Raw genomic sequence first — 13,545 nt, forward strand, 5'->3', positions numbered from 1 at the left:
TTTCCTCATCTGTACAAATAAACTGGAGAAAGAAATGACAAACCACTCAGCTATTTTTCACAAGAAAACACCAAATGAGGTCATGGAGAGTCAGACATAACAAGCAACAAAATCATTATTATCAATTCAGATGAAAGATAAGAAATTTGCCTTGAACTTTCTCTGTGTGATGGCTTCAATAAACCATGTCATTTCTTCACTTTCAAAATGTCAATAGAATTTCATCCCCCCAAAAAAAGCTGCTACTAGAGGAGGATATCCAAAGTTGTCTATCATGTTCAAAGGCATATTTTAGTGGGAAATAGAACATAACATTTGCCTAATTCTTGTGCATTGTTAACAAGAGAATAATTGCTAATGTGTATAATATTTTTCCCATCTGTGCCCTTGGAATCACATGGAAACTCAGTATTGGACCCATGCGCTCTTGGAAATCATGGCTGTGAGCATTCCTGCGTGAGCAGAGGGGAATCTTACATGTGTCTCTGTTTTGAAGGTTATACACTTCTAGAGGATGGGAAAACCTGCAAAAGTAAGTTGGCATTAAATCAAATTCAGCAAATATGTATTATGCACCTATTGTTAGCTAGTGATAGGGAATGGACTTATCAACAGGATAGGGAACTTCCAGGAGAGGAAATTCTCTCCACCAATGCAAATTGGTTCCTTCTCTACAAATTAAAAGTGTGAGAGATTTGCCTAGATCATTGAGACAATACAGGTTGTCTTAAACTTGATAGAAGTTAGACTTGAACCCCAGGTCCTGGCTTTGAGGTCAACTTTCTAATGCCATCCCCCCCTTTAAGTATGGGGGATACAAAAGCAGAAACAATAAGGCCTTGCCCTTAAAAAGAAACCCTTTAGAACAAAGGTGGGATGACCTTGGACAAGTCACTTAACCCCATTGCCTTTCAAAAACAACTACAACCACAAAACAAAGGTGGGGAACCTTTTTTCCTACCAAGGACCCTTTGGCTATTTTTATTTTGCAAGGCAAATGAGGTTAAGTGGCTTGCCCAAGGTCACACAGCTAGGTAATTATTAAGTGTCTGAGGCCTGATTTGAACTCAGGTACTCCTGACTTCAGGGCTGGTGCTCTATCCACTGCACCACCTAGCTGCCCCTCTTTGGCTATTTATAATGGCATCTGAGGGCTATATTTGGTCAAATAAATAATTCACCCCCAAAAAGCTGCTAGACCTATTGAACTTTGAGTCCCACCTGCAGTTACCCTAGTAACACCAGACCAATACTGCCCTCTGGCCAGAGATGCCACCCCTGCTATATAATTACTCATGATGAAAAATACTATTCACCCCCAAAGAAAGAATTGATGAAATCTGAATGCAGATCAAAGCATTGGATTTTTGTATTTTTACTTTGTATGTGTGTGTGTTTCTTTTGGATCTAGTATCTTCTTTCACAGCATAACTAATATGGTAATATATTTTACATGATTAAATATGAATAACCTATAGCAAATTGGTTAGTCTCAGAAAGGGAGGAGGTGAAGGATGGAGAGAGATGGAATTAAATTTTTTTTAAATATATCAAAAACTGTCTTTAATAGTACACCTCAAAATAAATTGTAGTTGAGTTAAAAAATTGTTTTTATATGTGACTTAAGAAAAATAAAATATTATTTTAAAAAACATACCCTTTCCTGATATATGGGGGTGAGGTGAGCAATAATATGACAGGTATACCAAATAAGTTGAGTGGTAGAAACAAAGGAAAGATGCAGACAAAATATTATAGGAAAATTTGAAGAGGTAAAGGTCACCACCATGTGAATGGCTTCATAGAGGAAGGAGCAACTGAGGAGAAGCTTGAAGGAATTTATTCCAACAGGCATAGAGGAGGGAAGAAAGGGGGCATTCCAGGAATTGGGGGACAGACAGCCTGTGCCTGTATAGAGGCTACAGATGGTAGGACAAGCTCTTTTTTTTGTTGTTGAGCTGTTTTTTTTTTTCAGTCATGTCTGACTCATCTTGCTACTCTTTTTGGGGAAAACTGAGGCAAACAGCATTAAGTGACTTGCCCAGGATCACACAACTAATAAATACCTAGGGCCAGATTTCAGCTCACAAAGATGAGTTTTCCTGATTCCAAGTCCAGTGCTCTATTCACTAAGCATGGCTCCTATGGAAGGCTCTGGGGATTGAAAGACAAAGAATGAAGTTACTCACATAGCATTTATAGTTGACTGGGAAGATTTGATTTGTACAGAAATAAGTATGTTACACAGTAGGAGAGAGGTCAGACAAAGGATTTTAAAATGATAGAGAGGAAGAATAATTAAACAAAGTGATTCAGAAGAAAGTTTCAAATAGTCAACCAAACAAACATTAATTATTCACTTACTCTCTGCCAGGTCCTATGATAAGTGTTAGATATACAAAAAAAAAGGCAAAACAGTCTCTGCCCTCAAAGAGCTGATTTTCCAATGAGGAAGTCAATAATTAGACACACCTGATAATAACGTGAGGCAGCTAAGTGACTAGTGGCTAGAACTCTAGTTCTGGAAATAGCAAGATGAGTTCAAATACAACTTCAGACACAGTGGCCATAGACAAGTCACTTAACCTGTTTGCCTTAGTATTGAGATGCTATGGTCCATGGGGTCAGGAAGAGTTGGGTATGACTGAATAGCAATTAAATAACAACTAGTATTTATGGAGAATACTATCAGTATTACATCATTTGAGCACCACAACAATCCTGGAGGTAGGTGCTGATATTATCCTCATTTGGCAGATGAGGAAACTGAGGCAGAGAAAGGTGAGGTCACCCAGCTAGTAGGTATATGGGGTAGAATCTGAACTCAGACCTTCCTTTCTCCAATCCTAGAATCTTCCCTCTGACCACCTAGCTATGATGGATGCAAGGTTTCTCCCTCAAGGGAGGAAGGCATCAGCAACTGGAAAGAAAACAGGAAAGGAGGAGATAGGAAAGATGATGTTGATGATGATTTCAGAACTCAGTATCACATTTTTTTTATCATTCAGGCTCTATTTTTATTGGAGATCTGGAACTTTCAAAAAGGCCTAACAATAACACATACAGAACCTCTTCATTTACAAAGTTCTTTTCTTATAACCCTGTGAGACAGGTAGGGAAGGAATTGTCTTCATTTTATGGAAGAGGAAATGGAGACTCACAAAGACTAGATAATTTATGGTCATCTTCCCCTGCCCCTCATATATAGAGCAGGTGGAAGAGTCGGGGGCTCAGCCAAGCCTTTGTAAGTCCCCAAGCAGAGCCTTCCTGCTGCACCCCAAAAGAAGTTTAGCTTGAGCCAGTGTGTATAAGAAAACTCTCTTGTAATTCCCTCATTAGAAGGCTGTTAAGGCCTTGTGCTGCCTTGGCAGAATTATACTAACTCTCTCTCCATAATCCTTAGGGGAGGATGTCTGCAAATCCACCAAACACGGCTGTGAACACACTTGTGTTAATGATGGCAGTTCCTACATCTGCAAATGCCGGGAGGGATTTGTTCTGGCAGAGGACAGGAAGAGGTGCAGAAGTAAGTGATGGGAGCTTGGCCCTGCCCATAGGGGGGTCTGAGAGAAGTGATGGGAGCTTGGCCCTGCCCCTGGGGGGGTCTGACAGAAGTCATGGGAGCTTGGCCCTGCCCATAGGGGGGTCTGAGAGAAGTGATGGGAGCTTGGCCCCGCCCCCAGGGGATCTGACAGAAGTGATGGGCGCTTGGCCCCGCCCCCAGGGGATCTGACAGAAGTGATGGGCGCTTGGCCCCGCCTCCAGGGGATCTGACAGAAGTGATGGGCGCTTGGCCCCGCCCCCAGGGGATCTGGCAGAAGTGATGGGCGCTTGGCCCCGCCCCCAGGGGATCTGACAGAAGTGATGGGCGCTTGGCCCCGCCCTCAGGGGATCTGACAGAAGTGATGGGAGCTTGGCCCCGCCCCCAGGGGATCTGGCAGAAGTGATGGGCGCTTGGCCCCGCCCCCAGGGGATCTGGCAGAAGTGATGGGAGCTTGGCCCCGCCCCCAGGGGATCTGGCAGAAGTGATGGGAGCTTGGCCCCGCCCTCAGGGGATCTGACAGAAGTGATGGGCGCTTGGCCCCGCCCCCAGGGGATCTGGCAGAAGTGATGGGCACTTGGCCCCGCCCCCAGGGGATCTGACAGAAGTGATGGGAGCTTGGCCCTGCCCATAGGGGGATCTGACAGAAGTGATGGGCGCTTGGCCCCGCCCCCAGGGGATCTGACAGAAGTGATGGGCGCTTGGCCCCGCCCCTTGACTGTTGGCAGTGATGTGATGAGAACTTGGCCCCGCCCCCTTGGGAGCTGACAGACGTGAGGGGAGCTTGTTCCCGCCCCTTGGGGGGGGCTGAGGGCAGAAGTGCTGAGAGCTCGGCTCCACACCTTGTAGGACAGGCTGTGTTTTTTTTAGCTTTACCAGAATGAATGAATCTCTAACCACTTATTTCTTCTGCCCATCCCTACCCTCCACCACAATGAATAAACATAAAAGTGAAGTTCTGAAAACTTGTCTGAACTAAAAGCCAGACCATTGACTTAGGGATCATTGTTGAAAAAACTTCTAAGGAAAATAAGTAAAAAGAACCCCCCTTGAAAGCCAGGAACCAGTGAGTATAACTGTCATTCTTTCCTGGGCCTGAGAACAAACATCCTTTATTGCCAAGGAAAATGGATCTCTGATTCAATTCTTTCCCTGAAGTCTCTTCACTTTTTATGTGAAGATGATGGAAGCAAGACCTGAGCTGGAGCTTTCTCCTTTCTGGAACCATAGGAAACGCCTTTCTCTGTGAACTTCTGCACATGAAGAATGCAAATTGGGGTGTGTGTGGGTGTGTTTAAGAAAAAAGTACGTCAAGAGAGAGGAACAGAAAAACTGAAGGAAATCAAATGTCTTGGTCTTTGCCTTCCTTTTTTTTTTTTTTGCAGAGGGGAGATTGTGGATAGAAAACACAACATATTTTATAACTTGGCTGATGGATTACTGAACTCCTTTATTTTTCTTTCTTTTTATTCTTTATTAGTCATAAAAGATGAGTCTGGATGAGAGAGAGGGAGGGACATATCTGGAAAGGATATCAATGAAACATTTTAATAGAGGAAAAAAGATGACAATAATAATCAAAGTGCCATACTCATGTTGGATGAGAGCTGGGGGAATGTGGTTATTTCAGATGACTAAACAGAACTTAAATGAAGCTGTCTTACTTTTTTTTAATCTTCTGACTGATAAAATACAGATGAAATATGGGAAATCATCTCAGCTGCTGTGAATGAAAACACCTATTATAGTGGGAGAGATGAAAGGGAAGGAGAAGGGCTTGCGGGTTTTTAAGTATGAAAAGAGAGCTTGCCTCCTTTTCTAACCCAGCTCTGCCCCCACTGAGTAGTAGAATGCTTCATGTATTGTACCTCTGTGTGTGTGTGTGTTGTATAACACCATCAAAGAATTGCTAAAGCTGATGATTCCAGTGTATATAAAGATCTAAAGGTCCCTCATAGATGCCTACTCCCATAATAATAAATAAAACTAACTCATATTTATATAGAACTTGATGTTTCTTCCAAAACAAATTTGTGAGACTAAAATATTATTATCTAGATTGTACAGATGAGGAAACTAAAGTAACTTGCTCAGAATCACAGAAAGGTACAGAGCCAGGGTCTCCTAACTCCAAACCCAGGGGTCTTTTTATTACTGTATACCTCTTCTGCTATCAAATGAAAGTGCACTTATATGAAATGGATTAAGCTGTATTTAAAATGAGTTCATGAAGAGAGGCAGTAAATTAAAGGGGAAAGCCTCCAGCCTCTGCCTTCTTGCCTGGGGGACTGGGCAATTTACTTAACTTCTCTAGGCTTGAATTTCCTCCTTGGTAAAATTAAGGACTTGGACCTCTGATCATTTGACTCTAAATCTATGATTCTATAAATTTAGAAGTTTCTGTAATGTCCCCTAAATCACAAGAAGCCTTTGCATACCCATATTACTAAGCATTTGTGTCAATCTCTTACATTAATTTTACCAGCTAGGTGCCAGGTCCAGAGAATACTAAGACAAAAGGAAAAAAAAACAAATCAAAACTTCATTCCCTGCTCTCATAGAGCTTACCCTCCATCAGCAGAAACTATGTGTGCATATAAATTTATAGAAAATATCAAAGTAAATATAAATATCAGGAGAAGGAAGAAGGCCCTAGGACCTGGGAAGATCACAAAAGGCTTCATGAGTTTTGAAGGAGGGCAGAGATTCTAAGAGGAGGTAAGGAGCATCTGTATTTAATGCTGTGTAAAGGAAAATAGTTGGGAGTTGGAATTAATTCCCAAGCTGTTTCGCCTCCAATTACTAAATAATCTTGTCCACATGTGTTTTTAGAGACTGTTGAAGTTCCGTTTTCTTTAATCATCCCCTTTTTCTATCCTACAGAATGCACTGAAGGTCCCATTGACCTGGTATTTGTGATCGATGGATCCAAAAGTCTTGGAGAGGAAAACTTTGAGATTGTGAAGCATTTTGTCACAGGCATCTTAGATTCCCTTGAGATCTCCCCCAAAGCAGCTCGAGTCGGGCTGCTGCAATATTCAACCCAGGTCCGCACCGAGTTCACACTGAGGGACTTCCACACTGCCAGAGACATGAAAAAGGCAGTAGCCCACATGAAGTACATGGGCAAAGGCTCCATGACTGGCTTGGCCCTGAAGCAGATGTTTGAGAGAAGTTTCACAGAAGGAGAAGGAGCCCGACCACCTTCGGCAAGAGTGCCCAGAGTGGCCATTGTGTTCACAGATGGCCGGGCCCAGGATGATGTCTCTGAATGGGCCAACAGAGCTCAGCAGAATGGTAATCCGGGATTATTGGATTATGTGTTCTTTATATTCCCCCGGGGTATTAACATTTCCCTCTAGCTATTACTGACAACTGCCAATAATGTCTATAGCACTGTGAAGTCTTGATGGAGCTCTTCCCTCATGAACAGCATTGTAAGGTAGGTAGATAGGTAGTTTGAGTATTGTTATCTCTCTTTAACAGATGGGCCCAATTACACAGCTAGTGAGTGAAATTTCACTCATTTATTCATTCAACAAATGACTTATTAAGTGATGACTGGGTACAGGATATAATGCTAGACACTGGAGAAGATAGAGAAATCCCCTGCTCTCAAGGAGCTTATAGTCTAGTAGGGTTGATAAGCCAACCTGTAGAGCTATACAGAATTTATTATATAATCTGTATCAGGTAGTTAGAAAGCAAAGTGCTATATGAGGTCTAAGGTCTCTTGGCCCTCAAGTCCATTCTACACCACCTTTCATAAACCAATCATAAGGGCCAGAGGAAGCCTAGACAGAGGATGAGCTCTTGTTTGACCATCATAATACCTTGCTATACCCCTTGTAGTGTCCACAGAGAGTTTCAACAAGAGTGACTCCAAATCCTCATTTTTGCAAAAGATCCTTCTAGGAGGCCAGTAATAATGTCAATAGATACAATGACAATTCAGTTCACATTTAAGCAACTGCTATGTGTCATATATATATATATATACACACACACACACACACACACACATACTGAAGAGATAGTCCAAAGATCAGATCAATTTATTTCTCTGGATCTCAGTTTCCTTATTTGTAAAATAGAGGAATTGAATGAAGTTACCTTGAATGAAGTTACCTCTGAGATCCCTTCCAGTTCTAAATACTCTGATCTCAATACCATGAAAGCAACAATTTAGCCCTGGACTTATACCAAATAATTTGGTTTAAGAGAAGGAAATAGTTGACTTTTTAAAAGTGAAAACTTTGGAGAGAATAGCTAATCCAAGTTTATATAATCAGGCCACATAAGCCCAACCTTAAAACTTTCAAATAAAAATATGATATTTCAAACATAAAATGCAAGCAGCAAGTGGATGAGGTAGATGAGTGTTATCTTTATTTCACAGATGTGAAAAGTGAAACCCAAGAGAGGGGACACTCTTTGCTCAGCTTACTCTAACTACTGATTCTTTCCAGATGTATGCATGGAAATCTGAGCTCACTGAGGCTAATAGCAATAGCCTCTCAATATGTAGACACTTGACTGACGGAAGGGACCCATCGTGAGTTTTATTTTCCTACATAAACAGAGCCAACTTAGTGTTGACTTCAATTCCTGGAAACATTCTAGAATGTTAAAAGGCTGGATAATGAGCATCAAGAAAAGGAAGCAGTAATCACAAGGAGCCAGCATGGCTTCATCTAGAATAAGTCATGATGGAATAACCATATTTCCTTTCGTGAGAGATTCATTAGACAGATATCTTGGAGGATGCTGTAGATATAATTCACCTAGTTTCTAGCTAAGCATTTAGCAAAATTTTTATGCTACTCTTGTGGATAATATGATTATATGTGGATTAGATGATGGTACGATTTTGTGGTTTCATGACTAGTTGAATGCCTGAACTAAAAGAGTAGTCTTTTTTTTTTAGGTTTTTGCAAGGCAAATGGGGTTAAGTGGCTTGCCCAAGGCCACACAGCTAGGTAATTATTAAGTGTCTGAGGCCGGATTTGAACCCAGGTACTCCTGACTCCAAGGCCGATGCTTTATCCACTACACCACCTAGCTGCCCCTAAAGAGTAGTCTTTAATGATTCAGAGTCACCTTATAACTGAAAGGCAGTCTCCAATGCCCACCCTGGGGATCTATGCTTGGCCCTGTGAGGCTTAGTTTTATCAGTCACTTAAAATAAAGGTATAGATAGCAAATTTGTCAAAATTTCAACTGACAATATCCTAGGATGGATAGCTATCAAACAGGTATAAAAGAGACAGGGTTCAAAAACATCTCAATAGGCCAGATTGCTGGGTTGAGCCCAATGTAGCAAAATTTAATAGTGATAAATGTAAAGTTGGAACTTGGATTCCACAGCCAAAGTTTATCTGAAAAAAGTGTGTAGACTAAAAGTTTCATAGATATCAGCAATGGGACACAGCAACCAAGAAAGCTAATGAATCTTTGGCCCTCATTAAGAAGGATGAAGTATCTAGGAATAAGGAGGTGATTGTCCCTCTATACTCTTCCAAGTCATACTATATCAGAGCAGTGGTTAGTTCTGAGTCCAGTTTGGGAAGGATATTGATTGACTGGAAAGTATTCAGAAGAAGAAAATCAGGATGACAAAGGCCTAAAGTTCATATGCCATATGAAGATTGATTGAAAGAGCTGAGGATGCTAAATCTTGAGAAGACAAGACTTTGGGGAAAAGGGAAATGAAGACTATCTTCAGCCATCTGAAGGATTGTCTTGTGGAAGATGGAAAAGACTAATTTTTCCTGGTCCCAGGCAGCAGAACTAGGTTCAATGGATAGAAGTTGTAAAGGAGAAAAATTTTGATTTGATATAAAAGTAGAAACAAAAATAAATCCAAACAAACAAATGAAAACTTCCTAGCAATTAGCACTATGCAAAAAAAGAAGAGACCATCTCAGGAAGCAGTAAGATCACCCTCACTGGAAATATCCAAGCAAAAGCTAGATGATGCTTGTTGAGGCATGCATTGGGGGTGGCACAGTGGCTAGAGTACCAGCCCTGGTGTCAGGAGGACCTGAGGTCAAATCCAGCCTCAGACACTTAATAATTACCTAGCTGTGTGACCTTGGGCAAGTCACTTAACCCCACTGGCTTAAATAAATAATAAAAAAAAATAGAGAGGAATGAGTTAGAAGAGATAACCTCTGAGGTGCCTTCCAGTTCAGAGATATAGAAGCAAAATGGGAGGAGGGGAAAAGTGTTAGAGCCACTCTGGGACCTACCACCTAGCCGTCTTTGGGCAAGATAAATATCTAAATTTCTCTCAAATTCAGTTTTTTCGGTTCTAAAATGAGGGGATTGAACTGAATGATCTCAGGTTCATGAAATGAATTCATGCAGTAACCTACTTTCTTCAAGCTCCCCAAGTCGAAAAGATGGAGAAAGTTACAAAACCATGCTGACTAAATCCATTGCAAATTTATGCTACATAATCTCAACTGGGTTCTCAGTAGGGCAATGCAATCCTTTTACACCTCCCTAATTGACTTACTATTCCATTCACTACAGTGGCTTTTGCAAATTTTTTCATCTATAAACCTCCCAGGGTTCTTCTAATTTCCACCCTCTCAATTGAGAATTTTACCTCTTATTTGAAAAACTTGAGGCCATTTGCTGTGATTTCCCTGTTTTTCCCCTCATTTAGATATCTTATACAACTCCCCGCCCCCCCCATGAAGATGTGACCCTTCTCCTTGCCAGGGCCCACCCATATACATGCAAAAATGATCTCATTCTATACCAACTTCTCTAGCAGATTTCTGCCTCCATCATCCTTACTCTCTTGATAATCTTCAATCTCTCCCTATCTACTTGCTGCTTTTCCATTGCAGTCTCTTTCATTCTCAAAAAACTTTCACTTGATCCATCTCTCCTTGCTAAGATTACATTTCTCTTCTACCATTTATGGTTTAAGCTACAATCAGTACCTTCACTTTCAATCCTCTCACTTTATTCCAAACTCTCCACAGTCTGGCTTTTGACCTCATAATTCTATTGAAACTGTTCTCTCCAAATTCATTAGTGACCTCCCAGCTTTAAATTTAAAGGCTTCCTCTCATTCCATAGTCCTCTTTACTTCTCTGTAGTTTGTTTTTAGTTTTTTTTGCAAGGCAGTGGGGTTAAGTGACTTGCCCAAGGTCACACAGCTAGGTAATTAAGTGTTTGAGGTCGAATTTGAACTCAGGTCCTCCTGACTCTAGGGCTGGTGCTCTATCCACTGTGCCACCTAGCCTCCCTGTCACCATCAATCACTCTCTTCTTCCTGATACTCTCTTCTCTTTAAGTTTTTGTGGCACATCCTCTCCTGATTCTTCTCCTATCTGTCTGATTACTCCTCAGTCACTCTGGCTAACCATAGGTATCTCTCCCAATCTGTCCTAGTCCTCTTCTCCTTTGTCTATGCTAATTCACTTGGTGATCTCGTTAGCTCCAATGGATTCCCCTAATATCTTTATACAGATGATCCTCAGGCCTATTTTTCTATCCCTTACCTCTTTTCTAACCTTCAGTCTTGAATCTCCAACCACCTATTGGATATCTCATACTGGGCATCTTAAACTCAATATGTCCATTAATGACCTTATTATCTCTCCTTCTAAGCCTTTCCCTCTTTCTAACTTCCTCATTACTATCAGTGGTACTACTAAGCCTCCCAGTCACCCAGGCTCACAACCTAAGTGTCATCCTCAGCAGCTTGCTCTCACCTCTCATTTCAATTGTCAAGTTCCTATCATTTCTACCTGTATAACATCTCTTATATACACTCCCTTCTCTCTTCTGACACAGCTACCACCCTCATCACCTCACACATGGACTATTGAAATAATCTATTGATTTGTCTCCCTGACCCAAGTCTTTCACCACCCCAGCACATCCCATACTCAGCTGTCAAATTGTTTGGACCTGATGTGCAAGTCTGATCTATTCAGTCAACTCTAATAGCTTTCTATTGCCTCTGGAATCAAATAAAAATCCTTTAAAGTCCTCCAAAACCTTTCCTCTTTCCACATTTCCAGTTTTCTTATGTTTTTACATCCATCACATATATTCTATGATCCAATGTCACTGGTCTCCTTGATGTTTCTCACACACTGTACTCCACCTCCTGATTCTGAACATATTCATTATCTGGAATTCTCTTTCCTCTCATCTTCATCTCCTGGCTTCCCTGGCTTCCTCCAGTACCTTCCAGAAGCTCTCTCAGTTCACCTTAATCTTCCTTCAATGAATATCCCCAATTTATCACATTAATTATATAATATATATATACATTAAATATTCATACACACACATGCACAATCTTGTTGGTTCATAATCATTTACATGTTGTCTCCCCATTAGACTGTGAGCTTCTGAGAGCAGAAACTGGTTTTTTCCTTTCTTTGTATTCTAACACTTAGCACAGTGACAGACAGAACAGATACTTAATAAATGTTTATTAATTTATTGGAAAAAAAAGAAAGCAATGGTTTGAGTAACCCTTGAATACCCAAGAGTTAACTGAAGCAATATTTTCACTACTAAAAACTAGTGAATGTAATTATTGTTACATATAGTTTAAAAAAATTCTTTTTTTTGTTTTTTGTTTTTTGCAAGGCAATGGGGTTAAGTGATTTACCCAAGGTCACACAGCTAGGTAATTATTAAGTGTCTGAATCTAGATTTGAACTCAGGTCCTCCTGACTCCAAAGCTGGTGCTCTATCCACTATGCAACCTAGCTGCCCCCAAAACAATTCCTTTTTAGGAAGCTTTTCCAAAAGTTCACTGCTCCCAGACAACTATGTTGAACTTTCACAGGCACAGAAGAAAGCACAACTTTTGCCACAACTGAACGTTAATCACTTAAAGTGATTCTATGAGTCTGTACTAATAAGTTAGCCTGAGTACTTAATGTATCTATGCTATACAGAAAAGCAACCAGACATAAATATTTAAACTGCTGGAGCCAAAAACAGAACCCAGGAGGATGTACCCAGACTAGAAGAATAAAAAGTAGTATATCTACCTTAAAAATATACTTTTAAAAATAAACAAATTTCTTTTTTAAAATTTAAAAAAAAATTTCTTTTTTAAAATTATGAACTTAACAAATGCCAGCACACATGAACACTCCAGTATATAAATGAAAGGTAAAGAGAATATATATGTAACCATGGACAGCTTTATAAAAGTATAAATTAAATTTAGTACTAATCCTATTCTTATCTCTGTCTTTCTGAATTTCCTCTTGCTCTGTTTTTTTTAAATTTTTCATTGATACTCTCCTTTTTTCTTTTTTCATTTTTATCATTGTTCTACTACTCATCAAATTCCCTCCCATATCTCCCCCTCCCCCCACAAAAGGTCTCTTATAATGAATTTCTTATCATCTTTATGAAGAATTTTAATTTTGTTAATAAAGAACTTGATTACTAGTTTTAAAAAAAAGTATGCATTGCTATCATGCTAAATCAGTGAAGGAAATATCCAACAAATAGATCACCAAATAGATCTCCAAAAATAGACCAAAAATAGATCTCCTCTGGGCCCAGTCTCTTAATCACACTTCATTGGTAGCTTGGGTCCCCAGTGGGCAGTTGACTACCATTCTCCTCAGAGTTCTAGTTGTATCCCTAAAGAGTCGTAAGATCTAATATCTATGAGCTCCCCATTATCACCCAACCATATAACATCAAAGAGCTTTAAAAGAGAGTAATTACTGAAAAAAAATATTTACTGGAAAGGTAAAGACAAAAGTTATGAAAACACTAAACCAGAGGAACATTCTCTTCTTAAATCTATCTATATATAAGGAAGGTCCTTGGGGAGAGTGGGCTCAAGATTAAAGTGTAGGGGCAGCTAGGTGGCACAGTGGATAAAGCACTGGCCCTGAAGTCAGGAGTACCTGGGTTCAAATCTGGTCTCAGACACTTAATAATTACCTGTGTAGCCTTGGGCAAGCCACTTAACCCTATTTGCCTTGCAAAAAAAAAAA

The 13,545-nt window shown here is 40.3% G+C and overlaps 1 protein-coding gene across 2 annotated transcripts in view; it reads left to right on the forward strand.

Moving 5' to 3' along the window:
• MATN2 (matrilin 2) overlaps nt 1-13,545 on the forward strand; it is a 210,364-nt gene that overhangs the window by 184,313 nt on the left and 12,506 nt on the right. For both annotated transcript variants that reach the window (XM_074200464.1, XM_074200463.1), the window contains exons 12-14: nt 410-532; nt 3,404-3,526; nt 6,425-6,838. In XM_074200464.1, the coding sequence (XP_074056565.1) occupies nt 410-532; nt 3,404-3,526; nt 6,425-6,838 (660 nt within the window). The remainder of the gene's footprint in view (nt 1-409; nt 533-3,403; nt 3,527-6,424; nt 6,839-13,545) is intronic.

Source organism: Macrotis lagotis, chromosome X, assembly GCF_037893015.1.
Source record: "Macrotis lagotis isolate mMagLag1 chromosome X, bilby.v1.9.chrom.fasta, whole genome shotgun sequence".
Classification (NCBI taxonomy): Eukaryota; Metazoa; Chordata; class Mammalia; order Peramelemorphia; family Peramelidae; genus Macrotis; species Macrotis lagotis.